The sequence below is a fragment of the Arachis stenosperma genome, chromosome 8, assembly GCF_014773155.1.
Source record: "Arachis stenosperma cultivar V10309 chromosome 8, arast.V10309.gnm1.PFL2, whole genome shotgun sequence".
In the NCBI taxonomy this organism is placed as follows: Eukaryota; Viridiplantae; Streptophyta; class Magnoliopsida; order Fabales; family Fabaceae; genus Arachis; species Arachis stenosperma.
In genome coordinates this window covers 37686968-37700634 of record NC_080384.1, presented here as the reverse complement: position 1 = coordinate 37700634, position 13667 = coordinate 37686968, and the positions used below count along the sequence as shown (strand labels likewise).

At 24.6% G+C, this 13667-nt stretch overlaps 1 protein-coding gene across 1 annotated transcript; it reads right to left on the bottom strand.

Moving 5' to 3' along the window:
- Positions 1-1036: 1036 nt before the first annotated feature.
- LOC130945936 (sesquiterpene synthase 16-like) lies at positions 1037-13144 on the bottom strand. Its single transcript, XM_057874625.1, has 6 exons — positions 12832-13144; positions 3160-3253; positions 2846-3064; positions 2520-2661; positions 2180-2428; positions 1037-1333 (listed from the first exon to the last, which is right to left on the bottom strand). The coding sequence occupies exons 1-6, from the start codon at positions 13142-13144 to the stop codon at positions 1037-1039; spliced, it is 1314 nt and encodes a 437-aa protein (XP_057730608.1).
- Positions 13145-13667: the final 523 nt, after the last annotated feature.

Here is a 13667-nt window from a genome sequence, read left to right as displayed (position 1 = left end):
GGATTTCCTCAGTTAACTTGAGATATATCCTTCCGATTCCAAGAGTCACTGATATCCTTTTCAATGAATTCATAGACCTCCTCTTCTGAAAAGTCATATTGCTTCATGCAATTTTTTACTGTGGAAGCAACATGTTCCCTTTCTTGTTCAAACTACACATTTGATGAAATTTAAAAAGCGAAAGTCGAATTATGCGTGGCATAGTGACAGCTATGTACCAAACAAGATTCCTTTTTATTTTGTCTTGTTAAATTTAGGAATTGATTAAGCTTACTACATTTAATTCAGTGACTAAAATGATTACTTAGTATAAAGTCGATGATTAATTTAGTGCATCTGCATGCAACACTAATTATAGGTGACTTGTGGATAAATTATTGGTGAATTTTATAATGTCCGTTATTTGGAGTCTAATTTTTGTTTAACTAAATAAATTTTAAATATTTAATAATTATTTATTTTTATATTCTTAAAATTAAATATTTAATTTTTAATATTTTTTATAAATTAGCAAATACTTTCAGATACTATAGCAATCATCTAATTTATATTATCACACATAACACCAAACTAACATTCAGACAAATAAAATTGAAAAATATGATATTATCAATTTATCACATCAGCATATCATGTGTTATTCATAAATTTATTATTACATTATTATATATGACTAAACTATAGTGTAGCATGTGTTACTAAAAATTTATGTCATAATCACATCACATTAGAAAGCTATTTACAAATAAAGAATCTGAAACTAAAGTAATACACATTTTTAATGATCTCAAACAAATTATTACTGATGTAATTAGGATTTCGAAAGTTATTAAGTGTGTAAATCACTTTTAAATTTAACTCGATAAAAAACTAACCGGTAACAAAGAACTTGGTATCCTTAATTACAAGATAATACAAATAAACAATAACAACAGGACGAGAACAACATATATATATATAATTGGAAACATTTCAAGTGCACCGGGGAGTATATAATTAAGGCCAAAACTCAAAAGCTTATTTGGACCATAAAGTGCTACACGACCACGGGATCCAAAAATAGTGCCACAATGTGGTCTTTCATGATTGCACAATTTGTAACTTTATCCTCAAAGTTCGCATATAGAAACTCACATACGCGTGCCTTGTTAACAATGCAATCAAGGACTGGCCTTGGAATATACTCAATTAATTTGAGGTACTCTTCATTCATATCCTTCCAACAATTATTGATATCCTTTTTTATGAATTCATAGGCCTCCTCTTGTGAAAAGCCATATTGCTTCATGCAACATTCTACGGCCGAAGCACCGTGTTCTCTTTGCTGCTCAAACTACAAATAATCGATCAAATCCAAATTAAAAGTTGAATTATACATATTATTGTCAAAAAGTATTAAAATAAACCAACTATATATGTGTGTTTCAGTGAGTATAAAATTAATCATGACTTTGTTAAATTATTATTGATTCAATTATTTAGGGAAATAATAAGATAGTATAGGCCCATGATTTAAAAATAATTCACATTAATTAACACTTAAAAAAATATCTTAGTAAATGGACTTAATTTATATCTATCAACTTTATTATATTATGATACTATTATGTGAAAGTTAATAAATAAAAAAGTCAAACTTAATTATTAAGTTTTTTTTTATCACAACTATTAGTTGCTTCTTTACACCCTTATAAAATCATCAATACTTCAATTAAATTAGTAATTATTTATAACTGATTAAAATTAAACTTTATTGTTAGTAATATAACCATTTAAAATAGTTATTTCATAATATGATAAAAAAGCTCTTGCGTTAAAAAAATATTTTAAATATATAATAATAATTCATATTATTTTACCAAAATAAATAATTTTATGAGAAGCTCTCTCCTCTTATATATATGTATGTTAAAATTATATATTACATCAATATATGTCATGAAACAACTTTTTTAACTTGTCTTCTTAAATAAAAGTTTTTTTGTTTTTTGGATTTTATTAAAAAAATTTTATAATTTTTTTCATTTATCTTATATTATTTTTTAAAGACAATCAGATCAAATTCTAGATCTATCTTTTTTATATAAAAATTTTAACACCGTATTAATAACAAATCACTCCTCTTAAAAATTTAAACTAATAAAAAAAATATATAAATAATTATATCTTTATCATATACCTTGTGTGAAGCCAAATCATTTGTCAGTCTGGAAATAAATGATGAAGCTTGTACGATAAGTGGAATATTATTAGAAATCCAATGAAGAGTTTCTTTAGTTGCAAATTCTCCCAAAGCAATAAACATTATTGTAAACGCTTGATATGGTGTAGTAGCAGCACCATTAACCTTACGCTCATCATATGTTGGAATATATCCCTCATGGCACCATCTTGCTTCATCCATGTAACCTTGTACATAATGACACAGCTGCAGATTAATTAATATAACTTCATTAAAATGATGATGAATGAATATAATAATTAATTAAAAATAAAAAAAAGTCAAGAATAAAGCCTACGGCCTGTTTGAGACATTGCAACACCAAGTCTGATTCTCCACTCCTAGCACTTAACTCTATTATTTCATCAACAAGTTCTACAGTTGTATTAAAAATTGCCTTAAAGCACTCTGGAAGAGATGCAATGTAACTAATATCCCATCTGAAACACAAAAGGGTTAAAAACTAATTAAGAAAGAAACATGATCATGGAATTGAATTATTAAGATAATAACCAAAATAAATATAAACTCATTGATCAATATGTATAGATCCTTCTTCATTGAGATATGTAGCCTAATGTGAAATTGGTCAATTCTTGTTTCAGTAAAATAAAAAAAAAAAACCTTTGGATTGCCTGTGTGAGGAGCTCAAGTTCTTCTATTCTTCCATAGACATCATAAGTATCATCTAATAGAGTTATCCATAGTAACACTTTGGCCATCACAGCTCTAAAAGTAGTATATTTAGGCTCAGAGTTCATAGCAAATGCCCAGAAGTATAACTCAGCTGCCCTTTCTCTTGCATAAGGGACCTTTTTCGAAAATTCTAACTTTTCCCACCACCTGTAATCGTACAAAAGGTTATATCTTGTTGATTATAGGAACTTCTCTTTAAAAAAGAATTCTAATAAGTGCTTAGCTAGATTTAAAATACTTACTTGATGGCACTACCAACTTCTTTCTGATACCATTTCTGGAGCATATTGAAATCTAGTTTTGCAAACTTTAGAAGAACTTCATCATGCGTAGAACCTTTTTCGTAAAAAGACATATATGACCGTGCCATTATTCTTGGAATTGCCTTGTGAAAAGGTTGTACTAAGCTTTGATTGACTTGATCAGAAAGAGATGGACTCAATTGATTGGTGATGGACTTAAGTTTATTGTATGTGAATTTATGTGCTTCCTCTAATATATCTTCTCCATGAATTTAACTGTGCAGCCTCATACAAGCTCCACATTCCTTCACATCTTGAGCAACAATTATTTCATCGAATTCTCCTTTTTATTCTTGAATTGTTGAAAATCTGTATAATTCATTTATACTAAATAGTGTGAATCTAATTAATAAATTGGTATCTTTTATATTGTAATTATATATAAAAGATAAAAAAAATTAGTTCTATACGTAGCTGATGAAATGTTCCTTTTGTCGGAGCAAACGAAAAATAATGCAGTAAAATGAAGGTCACATTCTTCTATAGCAAGATCTTTGTTAGTAAAATCATTGTGGAATGTACTAATATTCTGTCAATCTCATTTCAAATGATAAATATACTCAATCGTTGAATTGAATCAATTAAGCTAGTTTTTGTAAGATATTATTGTCATTAGAAGACAAATTCATCTTCACTTTTTCTTTATGCATTGAACTTCTTGTTTCTGATTTCGTTCACTTCCTGCAAAGTTTCAATTTAATTTTAGTTCAAATGAATGGAAAATTAACAATAATGAGAGTACGTCATATCTCTTTACATATGATCAACTATTCAATTTGATCTAAATTTATTATGACATTTCTTTTTTCTTTTAGAGATAATAAAAATCGAAACTAAATCATTCGATCATAGATATTCTGATATAATATGATATATTATGATACTTATTCAAAAGCTTAACCAGATAAAAAAAGTTATATAAATAATTATATTTCTAACAAAATTATTATATGATGATTTGTTGAGAAAGTTATAGGTTCGATGTAACACTTAAATATAATCAGATACAAATCAAACTGATACTAGTAATGTTTTATGTTTCAGTTATTATGCATATCATATCATTTCTCAATTTAATTTGGTTGTTAAATAATTTTTTAATTTTTCAGTATTAAAAATAGAAAATTTTTGTGAAAGCGAATATTTACTAAAGTTGCTTTTCAGTTTTCAGTATGAGTTAACTTCAACAAAGTTATATTATATATCTTTGTAGTTATGAAAAAATATAACGTAAAAGATTATTGAAAGTTGTGCCATTTTAATAATTAAGTAAAGAAGAGTTTTTATTTGTTTGATAAGAAAACCAAAACGTAAGTTAAAAAATATAAAAGTCAATATTAAAATGAATATGATTTATTAATTAACTATATAATTATAGAAATGTTTATAAAATGAGACTAGGCTATTTTAATACTATGACTCTTTAAAAACTAAAAAACAAAAGAAAATTAACAAGATTATATATTTTTTTCTCTTTTCAACTTATTTAGGTTATCTTCATTAATAAAAAAATAAAAACAAATAAAAAAATATTTTATAAAAAGGACAATCCGATGCATAAACATGTTAATGCAAAATTTGAAAAAAGACTCCATCTAAAGAGTGTATTGTATACAACCTAATCTAATAATTATTTCAATGGTTATTTTCATAGTTTGAATCTGTGATCTTGAAATCACATGGAAATAATTAAATTATTATTCTAAAACTCTTCTTTTAAAAATGTGTATAAGCTAAGATTTTAATTTAGATGTACTGTTTAGGTAACAAAGCGTTTTGTACTATTGTTTAATAACATCTGTTTTTTTGAATAATTATTCATGCGATCAATATAAGGTAATCACTCAGATAAAGACGCTTATTTAATCTTTTTTTAAAGATATTTTTATGTTATGTTTTAATTAGTTTCTGTATAATTTATTCGGTATTCCTCATCACATATTATTAAATTCTTCAAAAATCTTCTTTCCAAAAACAATAAAAAATATTTAATTTGGATTAAAACAAAAAAAGTAACAGATTAACTATTAAATTTTTTTAAAAATTATTTATATAAAAAACTATATCACATTTATCAATATATATATATATATATATATATATATATATATATATATATAAAACAAGTTTTTAAAATTTTTATAAATAAAAAAATAATTAATTTATATTCGTACAATATATAAAATAATTATTATATTATTATTATATGATAGATTAAAATTCACTAATTTAAATTTTGTTTTCATTTTTAATATAAGCATTAAAAATAAATAAATTTTTTATAAGAAGATGTAGTGTAATAAAATATATATAATATTAATTAATTTTTAAAAAATTCTAAAAAAATAATTTTTTATGATAAAGTGTTATTAGAAAATTAACATTATAAAAGGTAATTTCAACAAATATAATATAATAGGTTATTAAATATATTTAATACAAAACACATTGAATATAAATTTTTATTGAGTTTAAATTTTAAATAATTTTTAATTGAATTTCGAATATTTTTATTTTAAAAGTTAGAATATTTTAACATAATCTTTTTCTATCTTTTTAATTGAGTCTTTGATTTTTTTTAATTATAAACCTTATTTATAATTAAGAATAATGTTTTAACACCACTAATTAGTCACACATATAAAAATACCAGAACAATTCTATTGTCATAATTATAATCTAACTTTATAAGCAATATAATACAATAAAATTATATATAAGTAATATAACCAAATTTTATCTACATCTATAGTCATATTTCATAAATAATATAATCAAATTATATTTATGTTTATAATTAAAATATGAATAAAAATACAAAAAATTATAACAGATGGTTAATTTTTTTCATTCATATTTTTTTTATTATTTTTGTTGTGAAACGTTTAATTATTTTAATAATTAATTATTTTTTAAAAAAATAATTCAATAACACAAAAAAGTCTTATTAAGAGTAATTTATTTATATATGATTAAAAAATAATCGAATAATTATATACGGTAAAAAATTAATATTATTCAAAAATAAAATTAAAAATCATGCTTTTTTTTTCTTTTTTCTAAAATTTATCTACAAATAATTCTATAAATATTTTATGATGAATAAAAATATTAAACTCGTACTAAAATTTATTTTTATTCTACTAAACGTTAAATAAACTATTGAAAAGAATTTTGTTTCTTCCATTAGAGAAGAATGATAAACTTCCATACTTTTATTATGTTATGATAATAATTTGGCCTGTTATTTTTTAATATAATAATAATAATAATAATAATAATAATAATAATAATAATAATAATAATAATAATAATAATAATAATAATAATAAAAGAGTGTGGATCCGATTTTTTAAACATATTTACTTCTATCTGATTAGAGTGTAGATCCGATTCGATCCAATCCGATCATCTTACAGATCAGATCATATTCACAATTACAGATCTGATACGGATAAATACTGTAGATTTATGAATATGATTTAATATATGAACATCCCTAACTACTACTATAGGTTCATTGTTGCAAAAGACTTTTTTTTTATTATAAACCATTATTAGATCTTAATTACCATTAAAACAACTTAATTGTCAACAAAGAGATAATACTTATTGGTCTCTGAAATTATGTTCGTATTTCAATCTAATTTCAAAAATTTCGATTTACTCAATTTAGTCTCGCAACTTAATAGTTATGACTCACGTTGGTTTCTAATATTATTTTTGTCACAGTCTCACAAAATCGTTAACGACATGCTGAGATAGACTAACAACTGCTACATTATACGTTCTAGCGATTATTTGATGTGACAATTGATTTTTTTTACCTTAATTTTTTTTTTCAACTAAACACTTAAAACCTTAATATGAGTCACGGATACCTAAGTTAAAAATCAAACTAAGTAAATTAAAACTTTAAAAATCAGATTAAAGCTCGAATATAACTTCAAAACAGAACTTTAACTTATGTAGTGATTAATTTAAATGAGAATAAAATAAATCAAAATTCAACATAATTTTTATCAATGTTTTCAAATTCAAAATTTCTATACCAAAATTAACTAGGATTTCTCTTTAAATTAAAAATTTAATGAAATAGTGACTTTAATTATCTTAACCAATGTTCTAATTAATTACTTTTATATCTTAAAAAAATTATATATGAGAAGAAAATAATTAATTTGTCTACTTTAATAAATAGTTATTTTACTAAAATAAAAGAAACTATTTTTTAAAATTTTTTAAGAACTAATTTATATTATATATATTTTATTACACTCTATTTAGTTAGAAAAACTTTATTTATTTCTATTGCTTATATTAAAAACGAAAAAAAATTTAAATTAATGAATTTTAATCTATAATATAATAATAATATAGTAATTGTTTTATATATTGTACGAATATAAATTAATTATTTTTTTATTCATAACAATTTTAAGAGGTTTATATATATATATATATATATATATATATATATATATATATAATGTGATATATTTTTTTATATAAATAATTTTAAAAAAAGTTTAATAGTTAATCTATTACTTATTTAGTTTTAGTCCAAATTAAATATTTTTTATTGTTTTTAGAAAGAAAATCTTTTAAAGAATTTAATAATATGTGATAAGGAACACCGAATAAATTATATAGAGACTAATTAAAACACAATATAAAGACATCTTTAGCAAAAGATAAAATAAACGTCTTTATCTGAGTTGTCACTTCAATATAAATAATATAAATATTTTTACTGATTTATGATCGCGTAATTAGATGCACGTGAAAAGTTATTTTATATTAACAGTGTATCAAAATTAAATTCATAAACTAATTATATATATATTTTATAACAAAATATGAATTTAATTTTAATGCATTGTAAATATAAAACAACTTTATATGTGCATATAATTACATAACACAATATCATAAAAAATAACTACTATTTTTATTAACTGCGTAAATAGTTATTAAAAAAATAAATATAATCACATGACTATACAAAATATTTTAAATATATCAAAATTAAACTCATCAAAAACATATGTCAAATATATACAAAAAGTTATGGAAAATTCTGGGGTTGCATTTGCATATTAGAAATACAATAATATAGATAATTTCTTTTATACAACTTTGGGATCCCACCCATATATACAACTATCATTCTTGTTAAAGCAACTTTACTTAAAACTACTTATAATTTATCCAATTTACACACTACAACACTTACTCGAGCATTATTTTGAGTCTCTGGCGTAGAAGTGATCAGATATATACTATCCGTATTTTGAATATATATATACGTAATAATTCAAAAATTACCACGATAATATATGTATAAGTTTAATAATATACTGATATTTCATCATACAAAATTAAATAAGATACCAAAGATTCAGAATCAGCATATTTCCGGAAAGTATCGTGCCAAATGCAAGGAGCAAAATTTGCAGAGCGTCGTGTTGAGTTAGAAGGGGCAGGTTGACTCGAAGTCATCACTGGAACTGAAGCTGAAAGAGACATTGTGGTGTTTTTGATATTGTATGGTACTGGGCAATGGACGATGTATGCTAAGGAGTTAAGAACCAATCACTATATATAGATGTAATTTCACTAATTAGAAGGTTTAATACCCTCCATAGTTGGCAACAAAGCATTGGTTAAAATGCTAACATCGGCCACAATTTACCATGCAAGTAATGCAACCCCCAAAATTGGTGAGGGGATGAGCTGCAGCCTGCATATAGTTTGCTACTCCCATGGTCCATCACTTTTTTTTTTTTAAGAAAAACAAGTAGATAAATAAATAAAGTCTGAATAATTATTTTAAAGTTATTTTAATATTAATTAGATTGAAAATTTACTAAATACTATTATCAACTTTTAATTTTCTAATTAAAAATAAATAACTAGACTAAGAACTTTGTTTCTTATTCTTCATAGTTTGACATTTTATTAGAATTGATCAATATTATCTATATTTGATTTTACAACAAATTAAAACTAAGCTAGTTAATGAGCTCATTTATTTGTACTTTTATAACAAAATTACTTTTTAAAAAAATACTTATTTTATTGTTTGAGTTGTTTGTTTTTTTTTTCTTCTTAAAAAAATAGAAGCAAAAATGAATTAATTCCACTTTTTCAAGAAAAATTGTGTTAGTTTGTGTATAAACAAGTATGCGTGTATAAAAATGTGTATTGTATATATTTAATATTATTATGAAAACAAAATAATTTTAATTAAATTTTTAAAAATATAATATATTTATTCCTTGCTAATAACCTATGCAACTATTTTATTTTATTAAAATAAATATATAAATAATATAAAAGATTTCATAGAATGTGTAAAATAATTTTTTCATTCCATATATATGACCATAATTATAACTTTATTAAAATTATTAGTTAGATACTTTTTATATACAAATAATTTACTTTTTCTGATTCTAATAAAATATACTTCAATAAATATGCGTAAATGTAAAATAAATTTTTTTTCTACTTGTACATTTTTTTAGAAAAGGTACTTCTCTCAATCTTACTAAATGAACCCGATATTCCTTTTCCATTCCCAACTTTCATCTACCATTAGTTACTTTAATCTATAAAATTTACTATTTAAATTAAACAGTCGACAAAGTTCTTATACAATAATAGAAATAAAATTCCAAGTTATAGCTAATCGAGATTATAAGAAAATAGACGAAGATACAAATTAAAATAGTTTAATTATTAGTTTATTGCTCATCAGTCTAAAAATATTTGTCAATTTAAAACTTCAAAAATATTTTAATTTCAATAAATTTAATTATAATTTATGTTTAAATAAATATATAGAATTATCATTTATGAACCTAGCTTCATTATTATCATGAAATAGAGTATATAATACTTTAATCATATAGGTACTGTAGTAGCTAGGCTACCATTCATGTCTTTTTCAATATATATATATATATATATATATATATATATATATATATATATATAATATTTGCAGTATTTTTCGTCAAAGACTAATTCATAATAGGTTGAAGAAGTTCTATTAAAAATATGTTATAGGTCAATAAATTATTATATATACAAAACTAAATTTAAAATTTCAACACGTATTTAAACAAATGAATGAGCTAACCATCCGTCTAATCTAATTCGAGTCATGCCTTAATAATCCATTCGTATGTTTGTGATTTCATAAAGAATAAGGCGTAGGTATGCATAACCTTCAACTGCCAATAATCTAATCACGATTTTAACTTTTAAGGGCGAGGTATTAAAAATGACAAACGGAAGTTTAGTACTGGATTTAATGTGATGACGAATAAAATTTGACATCTAAACCAATACTTTGTTGTCAATTATAAAATGATATTAAACCTCTAATTAATGAAAGCTAAGGTATGGTCCCTATATAGAATATGATTTATGCATGCAAAGGATCGGAGTTGAGTTTAAGTTTAGTTTAATTTTATTTTAGATTCTATAAAATATTATATAAATATTTGTGAAATATTAAAATTATATATTTTAAAAATTGATTAAAAATTTGATACAAAATTTATTATTTTAATGTTTAACGTTAATCCAATTTAAATTTTATATTATATTTTTAATTATTTTATTTAATAAATTATACAATTAACAATGTTTAATTTGATCTTTATTTAAAATGATAGATCTTTTTTTAATTAATATTAATCTCACTTCAAATATTATGTCTAATATAAATTTTAATTTTAAATTAATTTTATTATTGTAAATATAAAAAATAATATCTAAAAATATTTTATTAGAGTTATTCTAGGCTAAAAATTTTATATATGGAAGTAGAATGAGTAATATATTTTAATATTATAATTTTTTGTATTTTTTAAAATTATAGAAGGTACATAAATTGGACCCTTCAATTTGTATTTAAAAAATTTAAAAAATTTGAGATAAACAAATCGGACGGTTCAATTTGTGCATTCTAAAAATTTTTTCAATTTTTTTAAACACAAATCGGAGTTCCGAATATAAAAATTGGACGGTCTGATTTTTGTATTTAAAATTGGTTAGATTTATATACCTCTTAAAAATCAAATGATCTGATTTTTACTTCTTAAATTAAATCTTCCCCTGCAGCAATTTTTAATTAAAAAAAATATCATTATTAATTTAATATTAAAAATAAAAATGTGAGTTAATTCTACTGTCCATTCCAAAGGTGAATAAGAGTGGTCCAGCCGCCGGCTACATTAAGGCACGTGCTACAAATTTTTTTCATAACTGTAAGTTATTCAATCTATTTTTTTCCTTTTCTTTAGTTAATTAAAATCAACTTATTTCACGCATCATCATTACTAAGTATTTATTTTTTAGTTTAACTAACATGTATCATAAAAATATATATTAAAATCACTATTATTAATGATATATTAACTAAACCTTTATAAAAGTACTAAGATAAAAAAATAAAAATATTATATGTATATTAAAATTAATTATTAAAATTAGTTATTATATATTATGTATAATTTAATTTATTTTTAATATATATTTATATTTTAAAGTATATTTTATACTAATAATTAATTTTTTAATTAATTTTAATGTACATCCATGATCATTTTTTTAAAAGAGTGGCTTAAAAGGAACAACTAAATTGTTTATTTGTTGGTTGGGGTGAGGAAAGAGACGGACAAATAACAATTTTTCCGCTTACACACATGGTGTAATTCATGGAGTGCAAGCTGCAATTCTTTAATTTAATTAATAATATCGGAATAGAAAAAGTACATGAAATAATTAGGACCGACAATGGATAGCATATGAGAAGATTTAGATTTTATTTTAATTTTACTTATGTTTAAATTTTCTCTAAAATTCAATCTTACCTTTATTCATAGATTAAGGACTTTTTTATTTAAATATGCATGTAAAATACTTTAATTCCCAAAATACGTACAGTTTAAAATTTATCCTCAAATATGCACTGCTAACTCATAAGGTGCCAACTCGTGAGGAACACACACGAAATGGAATAGGAGGTATATCATGGGGTGTTCGCGAAATAGTTTCTGGCGACTGACACAAACCATTTCAATTGCTTCAGCTACGAAATGGATCACCTCAGCTATGGCACACACGAAATTGATCATCTCACCTATGGCATACACGAAATGGCCCATTTATTGTATGACGAGCACGAAATGGCCAAGTCATGAGAGGCACACACGAAATAGCACTCCTCACGTGTGGCAGACACAATGACTAGGCGGACAGTGAAGGCAACAACTCCCAGTATTACAGTTCCTGTATGAGTATGCAGTGGGTGGATTGGGAGGCAATTTATTGTACTCTTGTGGGTGAAGCAATATAAAAGGGGGATGAAGGGAGGGACCAATTCGAAGGGTAGAAAACAGGAGAGAAGTAGTGAGGTTTAGGAGATAGTTGTGTTTGTTGGTGGGGTAAAAAAAGTTTTTATGCTGGAGGAATATTTTTTTAATTTATAAAAATGAGTGGAAGTGAAATTAATGTGGAAGAAAACCTTAATAGGTTGGATGAATTTCACATTTTTGCTCAGGTAGAGATAGTGGTCAGGGGTGCTGCTGGAAAAACCTCCAACCCTTGCCACATTTATCGGTTCGACACGAGTTGGGATGACCCTTTTGCCCTTAAGCGATTGAATTTTCGGAACAACTTCTGCTTCCTCTCCGCTATCATCCTCAATCTCGTCTTCCTCAGAGGAGTCAGCCAACCCGTCGGCCATTCCTTCTGGGTATGCAACATGGACAGTGGGGGAGGGACATCGGTCAGAAATTTCTGCATTCTGGACAAGGGCCACGAAGGCGTTAAAGGACGGACTGCGAGCCCTACCAATTTTCGAAAATAGAATGCCTTCATCAGCACTGGAATTTTGCATTTCCTCCATGTTATTCGAACTAGATGAACTGCCCCCACATTTTGGAGCTTCACACAAAGTTTCATCGAATAGATGCTTCCAATGCTACTGATGAGCGGATAATTTGTACGCTTTTTGGCATTATTTTTAGTATATTTCTAGTAGAATTTAGTTAGTTTTTAGTATATTTTTATTAGTTTTTAGTTAAAATTCACTTTTCTGGACTTTACTATGAGTTTGTGTGTTTTTTTGTGATTTCAGGTATTTTCTGGCTGAAATTGAGGGACCTGAGCAAAAATCTGATTCAGAGACTGAAAAGGACTGCAGATGCTGTTGGATTCTGACCTCCCTGCACTCGAAGTGGATTTTCTGGAGTTACAAAAGCCCGATTGGTGCGCTCTCAACGGCGTTGGAAAGTAGACATCCTGGGCTTTCCAGCAATATATGATAGTCCATACTTTGCCCAAGATTTGATGGCCCAAACCGGCGTTCAAAGTCACCATCAGAATTCCCAGCGTTAAACGCCGGAACTGGCACCAAAGTGGGAGTTAAA

What these genes read in the sequence shown, in the direction of transcription:
- LOC130945936 (XM_057874625.1), bottom strand. Translation starts at nt 13,144, where the DNA reads ATGGAGGAAATGCAAAATTCCAGTGCTGATGAAGGCATTCTATTTTCG. An exon ending in TGCAATGTCTCAAACAGGCC is followed by an intron (nt 2,429 to 2,519) that starts GTAGGCTTTATT and finishes ATTAATCTGCAG; the next exon opens with CTGTGTCATTATGTACAAGG. An exon ending in ATGATTTGGCTTCACACAAG is followed by an intron (nt 1,334 to 2,179) that starts GTATATGATAAA and finishes GATTATTTGTAG; the next exon opens with TTTGAGCAGCAAAGAGAACA.